The following is a 24400-nucleotide window of genomic DNA, read 5'->3' on the forward strand; positions in this document are numbered from 1 at the left end:
GGAGCGTTATGAATTTGTGATGTTTAGTGATAAGATGTTCAAGTTTATCCCAAAGCTGTTGGAATCGAGGTTATATTTATTAACACCCTACTGGAGGAACATATCTTTGATGGAGCTAGTTTCAAGCACGGGGGAATCGTGGTGTTGAAACAGGAAAGGGCATTTATTTCTGTCGATATAAGGTACATTTAAATCATAATATAAAAATAGATAAATGGAGAAACAGGACTCTTTGCACACCGCCCACCTTTATTTTCTATTCAGCGATAATCTGGTGGGTGTTGTGAGACCAGGTGCATTTATAAAAGCTTTTATAATCCTCCTCCACTTTTCTTACTCTTTGTCGTATTCACACAACAGAAGAAGTCTCAGGTGGACTCTGATATAACCAGAGATCTCCTTCAACAAAGCTTCGAAACACTGAAGCTGAGTGGCACTGGAGGTCTCTGTCTCAGCTGTTTCTGTTTTCTATCCAGCTGGGGGTCTGACACAATGAAACACAAAGTGACAAGAAAGCTTTTGGTTCAACTTTCCAGCGTAAACAAGCAACTAACCAACAATGTTTGATCATCGGTTCGTCATCAAAGTCATTTTGAATGCAGTTTTCTCCATGTTGTATTGTTTTTAGACTGAGCATCTTTGGAGTTTGGGTTTGACAAAAGTAGACACTTAAAATATCAACTTGGACTTGAGACAACTTGGACACTCTTTAAGTTCTGGCTCTAATTTAGACATTATAGTCACACACCTCTCAGGACTAAGGACTAAGTCTCCAGGAATTGCATGTAAGTCAATGTAATGTCCCCTGAGGTGATGTATACATGGTATGTGTGTGTGTGTGTGTGTGTGTGTGTGTGTGTGTGTGTGTGTGTGTGTGTGTGTTTGAGTTACGGACCGAGAAAGGGGTAGAGAAGGTGTAATACATGTTGATTGGATCACAGCTTATGTTAGTCGGTGCTTACTTTGTCTAGTATTATTAGTGAAAAAACGTACACCGACAAACATTTTTTCTTTATCAAAGTAACACTGGGAAATCTAAAGTGTTTTAAGTCTCCCTTTTGTTTGGTTCTTTAACAGCACCTGCATTCACACTCTGTATTTTGTCCTGTAACTGTGTTATGTGTGACAAATCCAATAAAGTGTTAAAAACACCTCCACATCCCCTGTAATGGAAATTATGATTATCAGAGAGAATTGAATGCTATGATGTTATATTTAACATATAATACAATTCTGTAAGCCTAAAGCCCCGGACACACCAAGCCGATTTTGGCCGTCGATGGGCGTCAGGCCGACGATGAGCGTCCTGTCGCCCTACTCAGATTGGTGTGTGCCGACACCTTTTTGGCCGACAGCCTACCGATTCTACATGTCCAATCTGTAGGCAATCGGCCAAAGGCTGTCGGTCAAATAAATCCCTCTGATTGGCTGTTCAGCTAGCGAATCAGTGCATGAGAAGCGAAACGGAAGTGAGGGACCCAAACAGAGATTCAATTGAACTCCAGCTCTCGACACAGGTTCAGGAAAGCCCCGTGATCTTCTCGCTGTAGAGTGAAAATGGAACACGCTATTTGTTGTTTGTTTATATCACGCAGTCTGTCTTCCGGTTGTTGCCTCTTTTGAATGACGAATACACACTACCGCCGCCTGCTGGTAAGGAGAGTTATTGCCACTCACGCATGCGCAGTTCATACGTTCTTCTTGGCCGTGGGCTGAAGTCTTTGCGGTGTGTTCCAGTGCGACACATGGCCAAGACGCAGGAGACGCGAGGCGACACAACAGTCGGGGGTCCGTCTGTGTCAGTTCTTTGGTGTCAGCTTGGTGTGTCCCTACCTTTACATGTTGAGAGACAGTAGATCTCAGCACTCAGGAAGGTGATCATTGATCTGATCCTGGGTCTATTGTACTCTGATAGGGTCATAGGTCAGTTATCTCATGACTAAGCATGTATTCATTGTAACTGTATAAAAGCTCTCTCTTCAGTTTCAGTAGTGGCACTCGGCTGTGGAGACATTGCTCTTCATGTTGTTAGCCTCTCTTTGACTAGTTAATTTCAAGAACTTCCACCACACCCCCCCTCTCACCTGTGCCTCCTCCCTCAGATCAGTTGCCTCTTTAAGGGGAGCTGCTGCTGGTTTGAAGGTCTCGTCCACCGTCTTTATGCCGGTGTGCCTCAGCGTCACATATTCCCTCCCTCTCCTCCCGACTCTCCTCACAGACAGACCTCTCCGCTGAGCTTTCCCCCCCCCTCGCCGATTGGAGACGGCCACGTGCACGAACAGGCTGGTGTGAGGTAAGGGGTCTCCGGCCAGGCCCAGCAGGGGCACGTTGCGGTATCCGGGCTGAAGGCACTCGAAGGCCACGCTGTACTGACCGATGAAGTCGTCCCCGATGTAGTCGTCGTCCAAAACCACGAAACGCAGCAAGGCCAGCTCCGGCATGTTCACCTGCAGGGGGTCAAAGAGAGGGAGAGCTTTCAGGAACAGAAATAAAACAATACATTAAGATTCGGCTTGTCACGGCTGGAGGGCAAGGTACATAGGACCCAAATGCAGTAAACTGTTGGATGAAATCAAACTCCTTTCTTTGTGGAATAGGCCAGGCAAACAAAGTCACACAAGGCTAACCATAAACTCATTCAGAAGAAGAATTTTCTAAATAAAACAGGAAACCAAAGACAGATCTTGACGGGACAAAAACAGGGAAAACTAATACGGATCATAACTAGGCTCAACTTTATTGTCATTGCACATAGTTCTGAGACAACGAAATGCAGTTAGCATCAAACCAGAAAGGCAAGAGAAGCAGTAACGTGCAGAGTAACGTTAAGTATAATATAGTATACAAATATGTCAAATAAAACAACAGCTTAAGTATATACAGTATGAACCGTATTAATGGCAGTATAAAAGTATAAACAAGGGAGTCAAATGGAGGCGTTTCAGGCAGGGGGGAGTGTGTGAGAGAGACATTTTCTCCTTTGCAGACCATTTACATGCACAACAACCAATATAACACACTACAGGAAAGGAAAACCCTAAAAAGTGGTATAGGGCGTATTAAAAGTCGAAGTTTGAGACTCAATTTAATTACAGTTTTGCAAAGTCTATATGCTGATTGTGTGATTTATTTGATAGCCATAAGAACTTCTAAATAAACCTTTTATAATTTGCCACAGGGAAAACTAATTAGTTTTATAATCAACTCTTTGAGGAGTTCAATGTGTTCTCACCTGAGGAGAGGCAGCGTTTAACAGCCGTCGTTTTAAAATCACCCGTTCTTAATAGGGAGAAGATGGACTATTTAAATTGCTTATAGCATAAATGTGATCAATTAGTCACGATATTCAGCCGAGAGGATCCAACAACATTTCCTGTTAGTGCGTCACTCTGAAAGCTATTCAGACGCAGCATTAACGTTAATGACACGCTACGATGAAACAGCTTACTGCTGCAGAGGAGATGATACTGAGGAAATAATAGATATCTGATCACACCTTCAGAGGACTTTAACAGCTAATAAGGCTTTACACACCCTTACATGTAGCACACACACACACTAATACATGCACACACACGCAGAGTAAGTGGGAGGACAAATTATGTGGAGTGTGTTGTTGCATATTCATCCTGTGCAGAAGAACACAGAGCAAACGCACTTCACAATAAATGGCCATCTTCACACACACACACACACACACACACACACACACACACACACACACACACACACACACACACACACACACACACACACACACACACACACACACACACACACACACACACACACACACACACACACACACACACACACACACACACACACACACACACACACACACACATGGATGGTGTGGTGAGAGAGAGCAGTACCAATCCATCATTTCCCACAGAGAAGGAGAAATAAAACTTGCATCAAGCCTGCATGTGTTCGTGCGTGTGTGTGTGTGTGTGTGTGTGTGTGTGTGTGTGTGTGTGTGTGTGTGTGTGTGTGTGTGTGTGTGTGTGTGTGTGTGTGTGTGTGTGTGTGTGTGTGTGCAGCCATGTTATAAAGCCATATGAAGTATTCAGGCTCTGATAGAAATGAACTCAAGCAGCGCGACTGAGACACACCATCTCACATATTCCCTTGAGATTTTAAGCTTCGTATCAATAGTGGAAACCTTACACATTTCTACTTTTAATACTTATTTCAATACAAATACTTTTGTATTTTTACTTGAATACCATTTGGAAGGTAGCACTTGTAACCTAGTATGAGTACACTGTGTTATTACTACTTGTTATTACTAACTGAATGTAGGTCTTGTAACACACTTGTATCAGTATATATACTGCGTGTGTGTGTGTGTGTGTGTGTGTGTGTGTGTGTGTGTGTGTGTGTGTGTGTGTGTGTGTGTGTGTGTGTGTGTGTGTGTGTGTGTGTTAATGTGTCTTCATTCCCATAAGATGTCAGTGAGGGCTGAGAAAAATGAAGTTTCATGCATGGGCGAACCAGACCGACAGCTCCAGCAGACTGTGTGTGTGTGTGTGTGTGTGTGTGTGTGTGTGTGTGTGTGTGTGTGTGTGTGTGTGTGTGTGTGTGTGTGTGTGTGTGTGTGTGTGTGTGCCAAATGATGACTTCAATCCAATCCATTTCTCAATGGCTCTGTGACAGTTAATTAAATCGGTTTCAAACCAAGTGCTCCTCTCACAAGACGAAACCCAGGACTCTGAACTCTAACTTCATCCTCACATCTGGAGCTGTTACGCTACAGTTAACTAACACTTTAATGCGACAGACAAAACTCTCTCCATAGATCCATTCTCACCTACAAAAACTAATTATGGCTGTCAATAATTTCCTTTTTCTAGAAGAGTTTTATGTAAAATACAAATAACATAATACTTTGAAAGGAAAACAAATGGGTCCTACAAGTTTGAGAGAACAAAACTCATCTATAAGAGACTGAAGAAACATTTCCCCAGCTGGCTCTTAGAAAAAGCTGATTTCATATTTCTGTACAAAAACATGTTTTTAAATGAAAATGAGCAGCTGAGAGCAGTGAAAGGTCAAAATGTCAATGTATTGTAATTTAATCGCATGTAAAAGAGTACTCAAATTAGCATTGCACACCCTCAAGATTGCCAACCATATTTTGTTGGTTTAGCTTTGTATTCACTTTAAATTATCCATAATTCATTTTGTAGTGTTGCTTGCTTACTGGTTTTCAATTAAGGCACTGCAATGTGTTGTAGCATAATGTTGTTTATCTATTGGAAAACTTGAATTACAAATTAAACTTTGACGGACAGTTTAAAAGACGATCAAGATTGATGCAACAGACCTGAGATATTGCCTCAAATATCCTTCTTCTTATGTGCGTACATTACCCACAATGCAATTCAACTGCAACCAGTTTGAATGAATATAAGGCCCCGTCCACACGGAGACGATTTCAGTTGTATCCGCTAAAGTTCTTTATCGTATAGACGGTTGGTCCACACGAGGCCGAATCCGATACACTTTGATAACGGCTCCCAAAGTGGGAAAGTCTGGAGACGAAACGCTTGCGGCTCCGTGTGTACGCCCTATACGATCATTTCCTGAATCGATGACGCCATAGCCCCGCCTCTCCCCGCCTCTCCTGCTCACCCCTGCGTCATTGCTGATGCGTTTTGCCAACAACAACAATGGTGTTCGTGCTCCAGACGCTACTGACCATGATACAGCTTTGACCTTTTTCTACCTTGTTTGTTTGTTTATGCCTTATGCCCATGCTCAGGGGTCTTATTCGCTGCTTTTGGTGTATTTTGTGGTGGAAGTACAGCGCCACTTACAGGCCCGGCATATGTACTACAGCGTCTCCAGCGGTTTCGAGCGGTCTCGTGTGGACGGACACGTTTCTTGAGCCGATTCCGCGTGGACGGAAGACTTTTTTGAAATCGACTTCAGTTCTAAATCAGTTTCGTCTCCGTGTGGACGGGGCCTAAGTGTTTTTCTAGTGGCTAAAGATAAGATAAGATAAGATGGACCTTTATTAATCCCCGTGGGGAAATTCAGTAGTTTAACAGCAACAGGGTAAGAATGAAAAACAGGACAGCACAGATTCACACAGATTAATAAAATTAAAGTTAAATCAAAGATAAAAAAATAAAAAGATAAAATAACTATAAAAAAAAGAAATGAATTAAAATTAGATATATTAACATGTGTGTGTGAAAACAGTGTGTATTGTAGATGCGCAGTGGGCCACAGAGGTCTCACGTGATATGAGTTTGACTTTGTTTTTCATCGTGTCAGAGGACGATAACTACTGGTATGTGTGTGTTCTGGAAGTGTGTGTTCTGGAAGTCTGTGCTGATGCGGCTGCCCTGTGTCCGCTGTGTCAGAGCCTGGAGGACGAGCGATGAAGACATATGAGCGCATGCTTCAACAGTCTGATACTCACCAACTGGACAGCGTGACCTCGTCTGTCCCTCCTTCAGTCCACACAGCCTCTGGTTTCATCAAAAGGCCAACAAGACACTGTGCGTTTTGTTCATCTTGTTCTTTCTGTTAAATCCCCAACCCTACATGCTTTAATCTGCCCTTCTACAACCACAAAACCTGCAGCTTTAAAGCTCTTGCTGAACCGAGCACAAAACCACTGGTGTTTTTTGTCCTGGACAACTCAAATTATTTATTCAAACAGAGTAATCTCATCCCAAAGAGAGTGGAAATGTGTACAACACAAAAAGTTTTTGCTGAATTCCCCGAGCTGTAGTTGTAGTGGTGGGCAGTCATGTGTATTATTATTCCAGTTAGGCACACATTTTCAAAATTGTCCCGACACCACCGAAATGCAGCACAAATGGCATATATTACAATGTTGATCAAAGTTATTCTGTTAGCTGGTATTTACTGAACTTAGATAGGTAAATTGTTGTGTTTTATTGAGTATATATAGGATTAAAGCTGAGCAAAGATCTTTGTGTTAAGAGATCCGGCATTGCTAACTATTTTTTTGTTAATTTTTTGTAGTGTATAGATGGGACTTTGATTAGCAATAGCCTACCTTTCAATCAAAATGAAATCTACATGCCTTGATGAGGTTCTTCCTTCCTATCAATAAATAAACCCAGATAATATTTGACCAGATTTTTTCCCATTTGTCTGAGACTTTACAATCTTCCCACGTTGAAGTGACCCCTATTTTTTTCAACTGAAATGCTGTTTATTGTGTCCGCCCTGTTATTCAATATATCTACAAAATATGATGAGTTATTCTGTGGCCCATGTACACACATCCTCCAAGTTTAATACAAATCCTGGCAGTTGTTTTTTTCAGTTTTCCTGTTGACAGACAAACAGATGGCGAACCAAGCAGCAAACATAACCTCGTTTTCATAAAGTAAGGAAAATATGGAGCTGTCTGGCAGATTCTGTTCTGCAGTGAACTTCAGGTTCAAATCACAGCAGCTTCAGTATGTAAAATACTACTCCAGTAATATTAAAACTACTGCAGTTTGACAGCAGCCGTGTGAGAAACTGCTCACTGTAAGACAGCTGACCAACAAATCTGAAAAGCTAGAAATCCAACTGATGGCAATTAATCAGGCGTCGTGACCTCGAGCTGAATGGTGAAATTAGTGGAGGGCGAGCAACTGGAGTGTAAAATCAGGCTCAATCTGTGCACTGTGAAACTCTCCTCACATCTTCTCACTTTACACCCTTTCAGTTCCTCTCATCACCACTAACACTCAAGTATGCAGCAAGGTAAATCATCATAACGCTGGTCCAAGCACACGTTTATGATACTAACACATTTTATTCAGAAGGATAATCTCCTCGTATTAACACCACTTTATGAGTTTTGAAGTAAAAAGCTAACGTACTGTAAGGCTATAAAGGAACTACAGCACGGTCACATGACTTCACGTCACCACCGCTAAGCTAAATGCGGCTAATGTTGGGCTATAAAGGAACTACAGCACGGTCACATGACTTCACGTCACCACCGCTAAGCTAAATGCGGCTAATGTTGGGCTATAAAGGAACTACAGCACGGTCACATGACTTCACGTCACCACCGCTAAGCTAAAGGAGGCTAATGTTGGGCTATAAAGGAACTACAGCACGGTCACATGACTTCACGTCACCACCGCTAAGCTAAAGGCGGCTAATGTTGGGCTATAAAGGAACTACAGCACGGTCACATAGGGTTGCCAACTTCAAGAAATGGAGAAACGGGACACATGCATGTGTCCCCTGCACGCATATTTTCGGGTTTCTGGCGGATTTAGTTACTTTTTTTTGTTACTTTATTTCGGTTTTAGGGTTAGGGTTATGTTATTTAATTATTTTAGGGGAGCCAGTCCCAGGGCCGTTTCTAGCCTTTTTGGGGCCCTATTCAAGATGCTGTTTGGGGGCCCTATTTTTTTAACTACAATGGGGGGATTCCGAAGCCTTTAAGATGATCTGTGGAGAAGCATCAATCTGTTACACTTTAAGAGGAAAACAGGCTAATTTCACAAAAACCCAGCAATTGAAACTTACAAAAAATTATATTATAAAAGGTAAACAATAAGGCTCCTCTATTTCTATGCATAAATGCAAGAGATGCAGCATTTTCTCAACAATGTTAAATTTACATTTTTCCTCTTCCTCAGACGTCACTCATTGGGTGACAGCCCAACGATGATTTGGAATTTATCACCCCAAAAACACAAGCCACAGCTTTGCTATCATTGCAGTTTAGTTGTGTTGATATCCTATATTTGATTTTTAAGCATATAATCAGGGCTGCACATAACTGGTGCGCAGGTGCGCATGCGCACCTCCGCCAAATAAGAGCACCGGGTCATTTTAAAAAAGGCGCATTTGCGCACCAACATTGAGAGAGAGGGAGAGAGAGAAGGGAGAAGAGAGAGAGAGAGAAAGATATTTGTGAGATGCATATTAACTGAGGGCCGGCCCGTAGCACTGGCGTTATAGATGTTCGCCTAGGGCGCCAGATCTGTGGAGGCGCTGCGCTGACAGCTCTGGGAGGGAAACAAATTGTTTTAACCGTTGGCGCTCATCCTAATGTTCGGCCTTGATGTAACAACATTCATAATTAAGTAAATGTAACACCCTTTTCACCCCGGTTACACTTTTCATTTGCCCTGTACGATGGGCGCTGTAAGTGATGAAAATGGGGGATGTTGGCTTATCTGGCGCCCGCAGCTCACAGCCAAAATGCGAGTGAGCGTGGGAGAGAGGGAGGATTGTTAGGGCTGTTGTTATTAGAATCTGGTGCTAGCTGCTCTAACGGATATAAGAAGAAGATGTTTCTACAATGATGTGGAGGGAGAGTCCTCTCCAGTCAGACTGAGAGGCTGATACTACAGTTCAGTGAGGTAAAGAACTCTGAGTGTTTAGATAGTTCACTTTAGTCTAAGTTCAAACGGTTTGGTCACAATTTATGTAAACACACATTTCCAAGGCACTCCTTTATAATTATTGGGATTCACAGGTTTGAAATCATTCCAATGTATACTATAGGACAGTAACCAAAAATATCCTTTAAAACTGGAGATAAAAAAAAGATCCATAAATAAATAAATGTTAAGGTAAAATATGAATGAACAACACAAATCAAATAAGTTTCATTTGTTATTGGCTATGGTAGGTTATTGGTTATGTTCACATACTTATTTGATTACATCCACTTGTCTAAGATGACAACAGAGACTTTCGACCCAAACCCAGCTGTTGACTTGTGGATGCAAGCAGCTAATCGCAGACTCAACCAGAGAGAAAGAAGTAGGCCTACATCATCAGCTACCATGTCTGACAGAGAGGAAGACAGAGAGGAGAACAGTCAGGAGGGTAGTGATGACAGCTTGTAGGATTACTGGTTGTGCTAATGTTGTCTTGTGTTCACCTCTGCATGTGTGTTCTGTGTTCACCTCTGCATGTGTGTTCTGTGTTCACCTCTGCATGTGTGTTCTGTGTTCACACATGCATATAATGCTTCACCGAACACAGGAGGGAGCTTGGCTGTCTACAAATAAAGATGGCTAATTTTAATTCTCCCCAAATATATTGAGGCTGAATCTGAACTTTCAGCTTGGGGGCCCCCTAGTGGCCGCGGGGGCCCTATGCATCTGCATAGTCCGCCTATAGGAAGAAACGGCCCTGGCCAGCCCCTAGGGTTCGAAAATGTTTTTGGGGGTCAAACCCCCCAAAACCCTCAAAATGCATAGAAAACTATGCATACCTATAACACAATACAAACACAATGGTCTTACACCTGCATTAGGCTACTACATCACATTGTACATCAGCATGTTCAAATCGGATAGGTGGGCACTAGGGCAGGGGCGGATCTACCGGGGTGGCATGGGGTGGCAACTGCCACCCTAAACAATAGCCTTGCCACCCCAGCTGCCACCCCAGTTGGCATCTTTGTTTTGAAAGAAAAGTTGTGGCTCATCGGACATTTATGAGAGAAAATCTCTAATGTCCGAGTGCAAGTGAATGCAGCACAAGACGCGAGTCTTGTAACCCCTCCCCCGTCCCTGGCGCGAGAGTGGAAATATGATTGGTGGCGAATTCACTTGAACGGGGGGGACGGCGCAAAACGAGAAGCCTTTCGGACTCAAGTAGACGGAAGGAATGAGGTAGTTGCGGTCTACAATGACAGAGAAGAGACTGTGAAGTTTGGCTGTACTCAGCATTGAATCAAAACGCACTAAAGCTTTAGATCTTAATAAGTTTGTGAGGCGTTTTGCTGAACAACATGGTAATCGCCGCATTCAGCTGTAATAGGCATGCCAACTTCATGCTCTGCTCACGGATGACTCGATGAGCATAACAAACTGTTAAGATGATGACATTGTATGCGTGTATATATTTTTTTATTTGTGGAGGTCTGCCCCCAAAAAACTGTTTTAAGTCCTGAGAAAGTAAAATAAGACGGTGTGTAAAACTACACTGCCCAGACAAAAAAAAGTAACCACTTTGATTTAACTAGGCCAGTAGGTAAGAACTTTCCACTGGACAATAACTTACTGCAGCGATGTATATGTTTTAGCTGAATACACGTTTTTTTAACCCCAACTGATGCAGTTAGTCACTTCTTTAATATTTGTTCTTTCTGATGCAAAGTCAAGGTTGTAACTGTATATCAATAATGATATAATTACTTGTTTTTCAAATTTGAAGGAGGGTGAGCAAGCATCTTGATGAACATTCATCATTAACTCCTCCAAAAAATATAGTTTATTCAATAATAAGTGAATATGTGAATCATAACAGTTCTTCACTATATCTGTAAAGCGTCTTTGAGCACCTGTAAAAGCGCTAACAAATTAAATCTATTATTATTATTATTATTATTTATTAACAGTGATTGACAGCTGATAGGAATAATATGATTGTTAATATTATCATATTCATTCAGACAAACATCGATGAGACAGTTAATTAATGTACTTATTGCAGCAGTCTTCATATATTTGGTACCCCTGCTGGTCTAAGAGTGAGACAAACTCATTCAGTTATTGTTCAGTTAAAATTCATTAAATTACGTCTGCCACCTTATATATGCATATGTAAGGCTTTACTGATGTGCCACAATAATATCACCTATGTCATTGAGTTAAAATATTAATATTGTGCCTTTCCAAGTTAATATTGATTGTAGGGGTGTAACGGTTCACAAACATTTCGGTTCGGTACGTACCTCGGTTTTTAGGTCACGGTTCGGTTCGGTACGTTTTCGGTACAGCAGAAAAAATTATCACAAAACATTAAATATATATTTGTTAATTATTATTAAACTGTGAATAATGTATTCAAATAAATACAAAATATAATAAAATAAACATTAAGGTGCAGCATTTCGATGAACTGAAATAATCTGTATTTGAACTGTACTGTACTAGTACCTAAGCAGCCAGTTTGACATTAGGACTTGCTTGTCATTGTATTTTCATGTTTTTTTAAAGAGAAATGAACTTGTCCACATTGCTTGCCAAAAGGGCAGATCTGCTGGCACTAATAATGTCTCCTGCTGTGGAGAACACCCTCGCTAGGGACAGAGGTAGCAGATACAGCCAGGTAGCGCTTTGCTAACATGGCAACATAAGGATATTTGGCGTTTTTATTAGCTTTGGCTCGGTCTGAACTTTTTGCGAGTGGTGGAGGCTTAAATGCTAGTGGGAGTTGGGTTTGCACTTCAGTCTTTTTTCTTTTGGTACCGGTGATATTCACGTTCGGGTGATGCCTTTTCATATGAGTGCAAGTTTGATGTATTGCCAGCCGCGTAACCAATTTTAGTTGAACAATGCCGACAAACAGCTTTGGTTCGGTCCACCTGTCTTTGTCCGTCATCCTTGTACGTAACTGCGAAACCAAAATGTTCCCAAACCGGAGACTTCAATGATGCTGGAGGATTTTCGAGCTCAACTTTATCTGCGTTCGCCATTTCGACAGTTCCTCAAATTACTGACTACATTTGAACGCATCCCTGTGACCAGCTCTCATAGTATGCCTCTTGTCCAATGAAATGACTTGGTCGCTCTATGATATATACCTGAGATTACTTCCAGAAAGTTGTTCATGTTCTCAATTTTTTACATTTAACGCTATATTCGTTCGGTACACACGTGTACCAAACCGAAGGGCCCGTACCGAATAATTTCAGTACGGGTACGTGTACCGTTACACCCCTAATTGATTGATATGATTGCGATTTAAATCAGCATATACTTCTGCCAGGGGATGCCACCCCTCAAAATCTCCTGCCACCCTCTTGCCACCCCATGAATATTTGTCTAGATCCGCCCCTGCACTAGGGACATCTGGGCACCTCGATGTACAATTGGCTATTTTGTCCAAAATGTTAAAAAATAAAATATTTGAAAAATGGTATTAAGTAATGCAAAGTATACATGATGTGAACATGCACGGTACATCATTATTAGACTTAATGTTATCCTTCAACCAACCATTTCCCCAGCATTTTTCCATCAATCAGCTGACTGACTCTCTCACACACACACGTGCGAGCATTGTGCCTGCTCTGTGAACTGAGCGGTCCTAGCGCCCTTCACATACAGCACACAAACACACAGGCACGCAGCCAGACACACTGCATTGCGCGCAAACAGAAACATATTTTTTATTTTTCCCTTTACACGGGAGTCCGGGACAAACAAAGTCCCGTACGGGACACGCCCCTTTTGGCTCAAATACGGGGCGTCCCGGCTAATACGGGACGGTTGGCAACCCTACGGTCACATGACTTCACGTCACCACCGCTAAGCTAAAGGTGGCTAATGTTGGGCTATAAAGGAACTACAGCACGGTCACATGACTTCACGTCACCACCGTTAAGCTAAAGGCGGCGAATGTTGGGCTACAAAGGAACTACAGCACGGTCACATGACTTCACGTCACCACCGCTAAGCTAAAGGCGGCTAATGTTGTTATAAAGGAACTACAGCACGGTCACATGACTTCACGTCACCACCGCTAAGCTAAAGGAGGCTAATGTTGGGATACAAAGGAACTACAGCACGGTCACTTCACGTCACCACCGCTAAGCTAAAGGCGACTAATGTTGGGCTACAAAGGAACTACAGCACGGTCACTTCACGTCACCACCTCTAAGCTAAAGGCGGCTAATGTTGGGCTACAAAGGAACTACAGCACGGTCACTTCACATCACCACCGCTAAGCTAAAGGTGGCTAATGTTGGGCGTGATGACGATAAGTCGTCTCATTTAGACACATGTTAGCAACTGCCGTTTTTAAATTCACCAATGGGGTATTTACTGACATATTTGATATCGTAGAGCAAAATGTTATCTATTCAGCTTGTGTTAACCACATACCTTATTTAATGCCTTTAACCAAAGACATGTTTAAAAAATGTTATGACTTTGAGACAAAGGAACAGGAAGTGCCAAAATGCTGACTCATTTATGTGTATTACACAACTAGTTTGGAGCCTACATGACACACACTGTCTTCATGGCTCAGCCACACTGATGTCCGTGACCGGTTACAAAAGTCACATCAGCACAACAGACATCAGGTCACGTCTCTTATAATAAATTCCCTGCAGTAAGTGTATTATTAGGAGCACCATCATTTAAATATTGCCGCCCTTGAGCACTCAGCGCTCTGTTTTCAGGAGACAACATGGACCTCTCCAAAATCACATAAGCCTCTTTTATGCTGTTGACATTGTTTCTCTTGTGCTCGAAAAATAAATTATGTAATATATGAATACATATTTATCATATTTATCTTTAATCTAGTGCACTTTTAAATGCCCATTAATAAAAAACAATTTTTGTACGCAATAAAATCATGCATGGTTATATTAATGGATTAACTCATTCACAAAAAGGCTTCAGATTTACAGGATTTATTGTATTTTTAAGTTAAAATGATGACTTAAATGGGACTTATATACATAAAATAGTGCATGATGCAGCAGTAATACAAGAAATATTAAAGGTCCCATGTCATGCTTTTCCGGTTATTACCCGTCTCCTTGTGTTATGAAGGTTTTTCTGCATGTAAACGGTCTGCAGAGTCACAAACCCTCAAAGTACACCCTGTAGCGAGTAAAACTCTAACACAGATAACTTTAACAAGATGCCTGTGTGCTTAGTACCAGGTTGTTATCATACCAGCAATGGGTCTTGCTCGTTCTTTCGCTTCCTCAGAGAAAAGACCAGGAAAAGACCAGGAGTGGCTGGATCAAGTTAGCTACCTAGCTAGTAGCTAGCACGTTAGTTAGCATTACAGCCTTAGCCTTGTCATTTTTATTAGCCTTAACATGAAGTAACATTAAGTAACCCAAAATATTAAACAATAAGAGTAGTAGTCATATTTCGTGAACCCATTGAAGAGTACTGTCACACCGGGGTGATCATTCTATAATACACAATTTAAGCCCGGGGGAGAAATGCTAACGCTAGCATCGGCGATCGCCGATCTTTTCTACTTCATGCTATCTGCACAAATGGTTGACATTAAACATTAAAAAGATCAGGCAGTTCAGAGAGAATCAGAGGAAGGCAGGCAGCTTTGCATGACATTCTTCTGGACGTGTTTCATTGTGGTGATAGTGAGGGTAGTCAATCCTTTTGTTGACAAGACAGTAGTGACGGCCGTCTTGGTGACGTGTGTTGTTGTGAGAGACCGGAGATGTAGTTCATTCAGCGTTTCACACAAACAAATGTGTTACTTCACAGTTTTACGACACATTATTTATTTTTTTGACTTGCATTATTATTAAACATCATATGTGTAATTCGTGGCACAATTCAAACAGGATCGAAAGATAATCTTTCTCTCTCCATTGACTTCAATACATAATTCTTTCGAAATAAGGTCCCATGGAGGTCCACCTGAAGGGGAGGGACTTCGCCTCTCTATAGACAGAGAGGGTGGGTATAATTTGAGAGGAAATCTACATTTTAAACAACTCTGAGAAGTATGAGTTTAACAATCTGTGGGGTGATTTTATGGAATGGTTTGGAGCAGGAGTTCAAACAAAGCATAATTCAGTTTAAAAGGATGTACAGAAACACTTTTTTGGAAAAATATGAGAATGAAGAAAGGTGATTGAAGATGAGAAATGATTGTATATGTATAAATGTAAATGGATGTAGGAATAACTTGCATAATGATTTAAAGGACAATCATTGATCAAGTAACGGGTGGGAATTAATAAGCATTTGCTTCCTCCTACTCCTTTCGGACACATATGATTTATTATTATTATTATTAATATGAAGACTTTTTTGTATCATGAATGTGGATAAATACTGTATTTTAACAATACGGTATTCTGTTTTTCACATTTGTTATTTGTGTAATCTGTTCGAAATAAAGATTGAAATGAAATGAAATGATCAGTAGGAATGGCCATGTCATGGGACCTTTAAAGAGGCAAACTCTTACTTTATTAACACATTTTGAAAACATACTTCTGTAACATGGAGTTTAGTCAGCAATATCGCTCTTTATTCTTTTTTTTTATTACTATTATTATTTTTTGGATTTATATTCATTTTTGTTTTATTTCTGTCTTGCTTTTACTGATCGGGTTATCCATTATGAACTTTTGTCTTATTTTATTGTATTTATTCTCTTGCCAAAACATTATATATCACCCTTATTATTCCATGTTGTCATATACACATGTTTTAGCGTCTGACTTTAACTGAATGGTGTCTTATTTTCAGTTTGTTTTGTGTTGTGTGCCAAAGTGTCGAAGCACTTTGAGCTGCATCGTTTCTATAAAAATAAAGATTGTTTTTGTTATTATCATTAAATAGGCTGTTGCCCTCCGTGCTAGAAACAAAGAGCCTTATTTGGTCACTGCAGAGAGCCGTACTTGCAATCACCAAATCGGCGAGAAAGAGTTACCTGTTTTCAAAACATGAGCATTTTCCAGGTTTCACACAATCCTAAAATTGCATTATTCTCAGCAAAGTGCCAATCACCAACAGAGCAGCATCTGTTGCGTTAGACAGAAACCCCTCCCAGGTGTAAAAGGTCTTACATGGAACTCGAAGGTCTCGTCGAACAGCGGGTCGTCCTGGTTCTGAGCGGCGGTGCGAGTCCTCTGCTCTGCACAGTCAGCCGGGACGCCGTGCAGCTCCAGAACCACGTACGGGTCGATCACCTCGCCTTTAGCCCCCGAGCCCTGAGGCTTCGGCAGGTTGTGGGCACTGATCATCTGAGCAGAGAAACACAGAGAGGTGGTGTTACATTCACTATAAGTTGATGTTTAAGTGACACCAAGTCAAATTCCTCGTACGTGTCGACCTACCTGGTAATAAACCTGATTCTGATACAGATTCATGAACCATGGTGACACTCATTTTGTGTGTGTCACCATGAATACACACACACACACACACACACACACACACACACACACTCCTGATTAGAGTTAGTTGTTCTCCTCATGTAGAGTGCTTGTTTGTTGATTTTCTGCAGAACAAAAGACTCCCGCACACGACAGGCTCTTCACTTGCAGTTATTAATATGTTATAATAACAGCAACGTTTCAAGGAGAGAAATTAGTGTTTGATTATTTTGTCCTGATTTTTTGAAGCCTTTGGTGTTCTCCTACACACCAGATGATCTTCAGGTGATTTTCAAAATGATGTTTGTCCTTGTTTGTTTTTGTTTGTCATTCTTCTTACGTAAAGGGGACTTCTTGACTTCTCCTGTTGCACTTCTGATGTTTTCATTCTGTGAATTGTATGCAGTCTTATGTGAAAAAGAAAAAAAACAGATTTCACTGCCTCATGGCTACATGCCTCTACCAACCAATGGTGCAGTTAACCTCCATGTGTTGACCTTTCAAAACTAAAACCTAATCAGTTCATCCTTGAGTCCAAGTGGACATTTGTGCCAAGTTTGAAGACCTTTCCTCAAGTTGTACATAGCAACTTGTTCAAGGTTTGATATATTTTTCTTTCCACTCTTTTACTACGGTTTATGTGTGTCTTTTAATGTCCGTAGATAATAACTCTACTATGTCCTATTTGTATTTAGTGGATTTCATCTGTATGTGGTTTCTGCATTGCAAGTGGAAAATTAGATATAAATATAAATATCTTCACCTTAATCCTCAGAGTCTGAGCGGGCACTCCCGGCACGCAGCCCTGTGTGTGAGCGCTGAAGTACGACACCTCGTCCCTCATGACAGCCGGGCGCAGAACGTACCCACAGCCTCCGTTCTGAGAGAAGCGTCCTCTGTGGAGGTCCAGCATGGCGCCGGGGGTCTGCTGGTTCAACGCCACCAGCTGGACCCCTCCCTTCCAGTACCCCTGAGGGTTGGGGTTACTGGAGTCCAGACGCACAGAGCTGGGTCGTACCCGGGTCAGGGTGCGCTTGGTAAACATCACCAGGTCCTCCGGGCTCTCAGTGGTCAGACGCCCTCCTTCCCCTTCACCCAGGGAGCAAAGCGTCCAACAAGGAGGCTCAGGAGCTGAAGGAGTCCCAGGAGAAGAGGGGCTGCTGGGGGGAGACTGCTGTGGTTTGTAGGTGGCTCTCTGGGCGTAGAAACTGTGACTTCCCGTACGAGCGATCGCTACTAAATCTGACAGGTCTTTGTGGAGGCGTAGCTTCCTGGGTTGGGACGGAGGAGGCACCACCAAGACGACGCCCAGCTCCTCCTCACCAGGGATGGTCATTCTTCGTCCAGCCAGAGGACCCCCTCCTCCGATCTCCTCGTCCTCTTCAGATATCTCCCCTTCAGATGCGTCCTGCTCCTGAGGCAGCTTCTTCCCCACGATAAGGATGCGCCCCTTCAGCTGCTCGGGGGAGGGTAAGGTTGTGGCTCGGCCCCCCAGGCTGGCAGGAAAAGACTCCGGAGTGTAAAGACGGGAGCTGAAGACTTTCTTTAAATGCTGAGCTAAGGTGCGCTGTTGTCCCGGAGAGCAGCGCTGGCACAGGTAGAGCAGCAGGGGGAACTGGGAGGACAGGAAGGCGTATTTGTTGACTACTTCCAGAGCAGAGCGCATGGTGACTGGGGTGTGTTGGTGGTGCTGGTGGTGGTGGTGGTGGTGATGGTGGTGGCGGGAGATGTCTGGACCATAATCCACCCCCAGGAGAGGCTCTCCCTCTGGGCCGTCGGTGACTCCCAGCTCGATGCAGCGGCAGCCGGTCTGCAGAGCTTTGATCAGACCCCCCAGGTCCGCTCGGCCGTGGACCTGATCGTCCAGCAGGTAGGAGCGGTACGAGGTGCTGGGGGACACAATAAATGGAACATAATTATTATTGAGTATTACAATACTCCAAATAATATCCTACTTCCAACATTTGCTTTGTAACCCTATGCTGCTGGACACTAAGCAGCATAGGATTCAGTTTTGCCTTATTTTGTATTTTTAACACAAGTTTAACTTTAACAACGTAGTTTCTGTAATAATGCAATCATCTGGCTATAAGTGAGTAAATACAAGCCCCTCACCTGATGTAGTAGTGAGACAGAGGCATGTTCATGTCCTGGCAGACCCCCAGGTGTTCGGGGTCCAGTAGCTGGCACTCAGCAGACTGCAGGTATCGAGCAAATCCGTCCAATCCCAGCAGGCCTCGCTCCCGGCCCTGAGCAGACGGCTCGCAGCGCCTCAGGAGCTCCCAGCAGCCCTCAGTGGTCGCCAGAGATAAACCCTGCTCCGTCTCCAGGAAGAGGCGCAGGTCCTGAGGGTCCAGACACTCGCGGTCCTTGGACAGCTGCACCAACAGGAAGTAGACGTCGGGCCGGGTGCACAGCTCACCGAACGCCTCGTGAAACTCCTCGAGGGTCACATGAGAGGTGAGCTTCTCCTTGGTGCGCTGGATCTCCTTGAAGCGCTGACGCACCTGAGAGAAAGAGAGGAGGGAGGTGAGTTATATACGGGATCATCTGCAGATGATTGAAGTCAAAATTCAAAGTCAACTTTATTGTCAATCTTTCAGTTTGTGTGTACAGACAGAGGGATCGAAATCCCCTTTCCCACAATGCCGAATACAAAAACAAATATATATAAAAATATGTATATACCTATATATACACAATCAACAGACACACGTATACATATGCACACATTAAGACATACATAAAAGCACAACAATCAATACAAAATAACAGTCACTTCACTATCTTTGGGAGATGTACATTAGTGCACGATTGAATCACTTCAACTAAGAAGAAATAGTCTGTTTTTGCGGCAACAACTAGAACTGTGGTAACAGTAACTTAAAAATGACGGTAGTGATCTCCACCTAAATAAAAAAAGTGCTGCATGGTGTTTCCGATGGAGTAACTTAAGCAATGTGTTTTTTGGGTCCCAGATGACGTTGCTAAAAATAAGTTTTTCTTTGGAATGACATTTGGACATGGTCCGAAGATCAGAGCATCCTTAGCAGTGGTTTGATACATAAATAACAGCCCGAGAATGTCTTCATTGACCAATAAGATTTGAGTATTCAACAAAGCCATGTAATAAACAAGGTAAATATTAATGAAAGAGTTAAGCACTTTAAATCAGGGGTGTCAAACTCAATTTCATCACGGGCCACATCAGCATTATGGTTGCACTCACAGGGCCGGTTGTAACTTTAAGACTATATACAAATACATATATATATATATATATATATGTATTTGTATATAGTCTTAAAGTTACATATTTATATATATATATAAAATAATGTATTATATTACATTATTGCCTCTGAATTGGATTATTATCGGATAGGGTAATAACTAACTATGTTTGAAAGCAGAAGTCTAGGGCAAATAATTGCAAGTCTCTTCAGTGCGCATGTCACAAAACGAGATGCATTGTGGGACATGTAGTTTATGGGCAACATGCCTCTGTAAAGCGGCAGGTAACCGTATAATAAACATATTATATTCTTTGCAAGCTCTTGCGGGCCACATTAAATGAAGTCGCAGGCCGGATTTGGCCCCCGGGCCTTGAGTTTGACACCCCTGCAAATTAATGATATAAAACCAATCCCAGCTGCTACTGGACCAGTCAATATGCCCGGGACCCCCACCAACAGACTCTTTAACTTCTACTACACACTATTGGGTGGTTTTGGCGCAGTTAGAGCGTTGATCATCAGATCAAGGGGCGTTGGTGAACTCCAGTTCGAAACCCGCCTCGGCCGCCACTGCGTCAAGCCGTTATGTCTACACTCTACCCACATTTGCTCCTGTGAGTAATGTCCACAGTATTGACATTGACATGTCTAATATGTGTAATATGTAATTGTAAAGCGCTTTGAGCACCTGTAAAAGCGCTCTAATTAAAAAATGTAATCCATTGTTATTATTATTAGTTATATTAATGCACACCCCGTGACATCTTGTGAGACATTCCTCGTACTCCACACTGTAAACCTTCCATTCATTCCTGTGTATAATTTGCACATTTCTACACTTTTCTACAACCTGAAGACTGATCATTTCAGAACAAAATAATGCACACACATTTCACACGAACACTGTATCGTACAAATATAAAGTCGCTGTACGTGTTTGGAAACAGCATTTCTTAGAGCAAGGAAAACGTTACACCTCATGCACCCATTGACGCGTGATTAAACGTCAGTCATGTAGTTTAAATAAGGATATTAAAGTGACCCACATTAAATACACAATGATAAATCATTCCTTCTCTGTCATGCTTCCTCTTCTATCAATGCATCTAACCCTGGGCTCAGAAAGTAATCTCCTCTCTGGTATAATCTGCGTAAATGTGTCTGTGTTTTTGCAGTCATGTATTTCCATTTTTATATTTTCCGATTCTTTGTTCAGTCAGCATTAAAGAAAAGGGAAACATGGGAGAAGAACCCAGATTGTGTCTAACTGAGCTCCAATATGACAAAAAACAAATCTCTTTATGGAGGGAGGGATTAAATGTTCTGCAGCAGTTACAGAACAAACCTCTCCTGCAGTGTGTGAAGGGAGGCGACACACACACTCCTGATTACTGAGATGTTCAGTATACATGAAGTGTGTTCCTCTGCTTCATACCAGAACCTGGAGGATCTATCTGAGCTGTGTTGAAGCAAGACAACTGGGACAACATATTTGAGCGTGGACCAAATGACTCAAGATTATCTATAGATATTAAATCATTTCAAACTAATGTGGAGGCGTGATGCTGAATGTGTCTGTGTTTTTGCAGTCATGTCTTTCTATTTTTATATTTTCCAATTCTTTGTTCAGTCAGCATGTATTTTTAAGGGTTGTTTTACATTTTATTAAGTTGAACTACTTTAAAATAAAGGTTTGGTTCTATCAAGTATGTGACTGTCCAATAATTGAGTGGAGTGCTATGTTTAGAATTTCTATAGGTTTTCTCTTTGTTTGTTAAAAGAAATACATTATAACACCAATACCTTCTTAGTTCATATTCAATGTAATGGTTACATTTAAGTATTTATCCACAGCACACAAACCATCAGCTTCAATACAGGTCCATATTGGGTACTTCAAAACTATCCCTGATAAAGAAAATATTAATAATTGTATGTAATAAACTTGAAAGAAGTAGATTTTACGTTTTACTTAATATTTATTAGAAATATATAATATTTAATAGAAATGTGTTAATAGTTAACTGCATAACACAAGTGTTAGTCAACAAACGCATACGTTGTTGGTCTTTATTAAAGTACTTCTGTATATAAATACTTTTACATGCAGAAGGGAAACAGGGAGCAAGAGAATCGTTTTTTCTCCTCTTTTCCCTCTTGTTCTCTTCTTCCCCCTTCTTCTCGTTTCCCCCCCCCCCCCCTTGCAAGACTATTGTTCCCCAGCTTTGGCGCAGTGGATAGTGCGTTGGTGTTCGGATCAGGGGGTCACAGGTTCAAACCCCACTGCAGTATGTAAGTCGCTTTGGATAAAAGCGTCTAACAAGTGTAATGTAATGCTTTCTGTCAAACTCATTTGTAATGTTTGATGTATATTATGTATACAACCTTCCTCTGATATGTATGTATGATTGTTCTACCTACATATTTCTTACATATATTAAATCATTCTTATATTTAAATCATTGTACTATATCATTATTTTTATTAAAATATGAATTTCTACTTCTAATTTCTACTACTAACACATTTTGGATATATTTTGCTAGTTTTTTGTATATAATTGTATCTTGATAGGACTATATTCATGTCCTTGTTCTCCTGATACAGATACAAAATATGAATTTGTATTTATTATACAAATATTTGTAATAAGTTAGAAGGCTTCCATGTCACTGTTGTTGTTTGTTTTTATTATTAGTTTTATTTCTTCTTTTTTCAATGGGTCTTTAATTCAATAATATACTGAACTATATTTGTACGTTAATAAAAATGTTTACAAAAAAAATTCTGTGAAAAGACAACAACAAACATTTGTAATAAAATCTAAAAATTGTAAAAAAATAATACTAACTACATTTAAAAACAATTCAGTCACCTTGGTCTCCATGGAAATATAAAGTTCTACTTTTTTTAATAGTTTTTAATATATTTTGCTAGTTTTTGTAATATAATTAATCCTAATAGGATTATATGTATGTCCTTGTGCTTTATGAAGTCACCTGATACAGATAAAACATATTAATGTGTATATATTATTTAATTGTTTTAATTCAAATATATAAAATGTAATTAGAAAATTGTAAAATTCTAAAAAAACAATACAATAAAAATACTTAAACATGTTTTATTTAAATGTAAAAACAGTTGAGAGCCCCCTCACCTTGGCATCCCTGATCCCAGGACAGAGTTTACAGATGGCAGCTACGGCCACGTCCTCCGACACGATGCCGTACCCGTCTTCATCGACCTGAGAGAACTCTGCTGCCAGCCACTCGCTCCTCATCCTCCCCCCAACACTCCCATCCACACACCCCCCCTCACCCAGCCCTCCCACGCCCCCCTCTCCCCTCGCACCCCCGATCACTGAGGGGTGAGCCAGCAGGTAGCGCAGCCCCGTCACCCAGATGTTCGCCACGTCTGCAGACAATGCAACCAGATCCAGAGACTGTGGAGAGACAGAGAGACGTTACTGAGCAGGGAGGAAGTGATGAGTACATTTACTCAAGAACAGCAGAGGTGGGAAGAAGTGGAGTACAAATACACTCCAGTACTTAAGTACATGTTTCTGGTATCAGTACTTTACTTCACTACTTATTCTTCTGGCGACTTTTGACTTTGACTTCTTACATGTTGAACCCAAATACCTGTACTTTCTACTTCTTACATGTTGAACACAAATACCTGTACTTTCTACTTCTTACATGTTGAACTCAAATACCTGTACTTTCTACTTCTCACATGTTGAACACAAATACCTGTACTTTCTACTTCTCACATTTTGAACTCAAATACCTGTACTTTCTACTTCTTACATGTTGAACACAAATACCTGTACTTTCTACTTCTTACATGTTGAACACAAATACCTGTACTTTCTACTTCTTACATGTTGAACTCAAATACCTGTACTTTCTACTTCTTACATGTTGAACTCAAATACCTGAACTTTCTACTTCTTACATGTTGAACTCAAATACCTGTACTTTCTACTTCTTACATGTTGAACTCAAATACCTGTACTTTCTATTTCTTACATGTTGAACACAAATACCTGTACTTTCTACTTCTTACATGTTGAACCCAAATACCTGTACTTTCTACTTCTTACATGTTGAACCCAAATACCTGTACTTTCTACTTCTTACATGTTGAACCCAAATACCTGTACTTTCTACTTCTTACATGTTGAACACAAATACCTGTACTTTCTACTTCTTACATGTTGAACTCAAATACCTGTACTTTCTACTTCTTACATGTTGAACACAAATACCTGTACTTTCTACTTCTTACATGTTGAACTCAAATACCTGTACTT

The 24400-nt window shown here is 41.3% G+C and overlaps 1 protein-coding gene across 1 annotated transcript in view; it reads right to left on the minus strand.

Annotated features, from left to right (window-relative positions):
• The window catches only part of plcl1 (phospholipase C like 1), a 138355-nt gene that overhangs the window by 21078 nt on the left and 92877 nt on the right, over positions 1–24400 (minus strand). Inside the window, exons 4-8 of the mRNA XM_034240237.1 lie at positions 23243–23527; positions 18962–19353; positions 17610–18735; positions 16538–16714; positions 2085–2447 (exon numbers count right to left, since the gene is read on the minus strand). Of these exons, the coding sequence (XP_034096128.1) occupies positions 2085–2447; positions 16538–16714; positions 17610–18735; positions 18962–19353; positions 23243–23527 (2343 nt within the window). The remainder of the gene's footprint in view (positions 1–2084; positions 2448–16537; positions 16715–17609; positions 18736–18961; positions 19354–23242; positions 23528–24400) is intronic.

The sequence above is a fragment of the Gymnodraco acuticeps genome, unplaced genomic scaffold (assembly GCF_902827175.1).
Source record: "Gymnodraco acuticeps unplaced genomic scaffold, fGymAcu1.1, whole genome shotgun sequence".
Classification (NCBI taxonomy): domain Eukaryota; kingdom Metazoa; phylum Chordata; class Actinopteri; order Perciformes; family Bathydraconidae; genus Gymnodraco; species Gymnodraco acuticeps.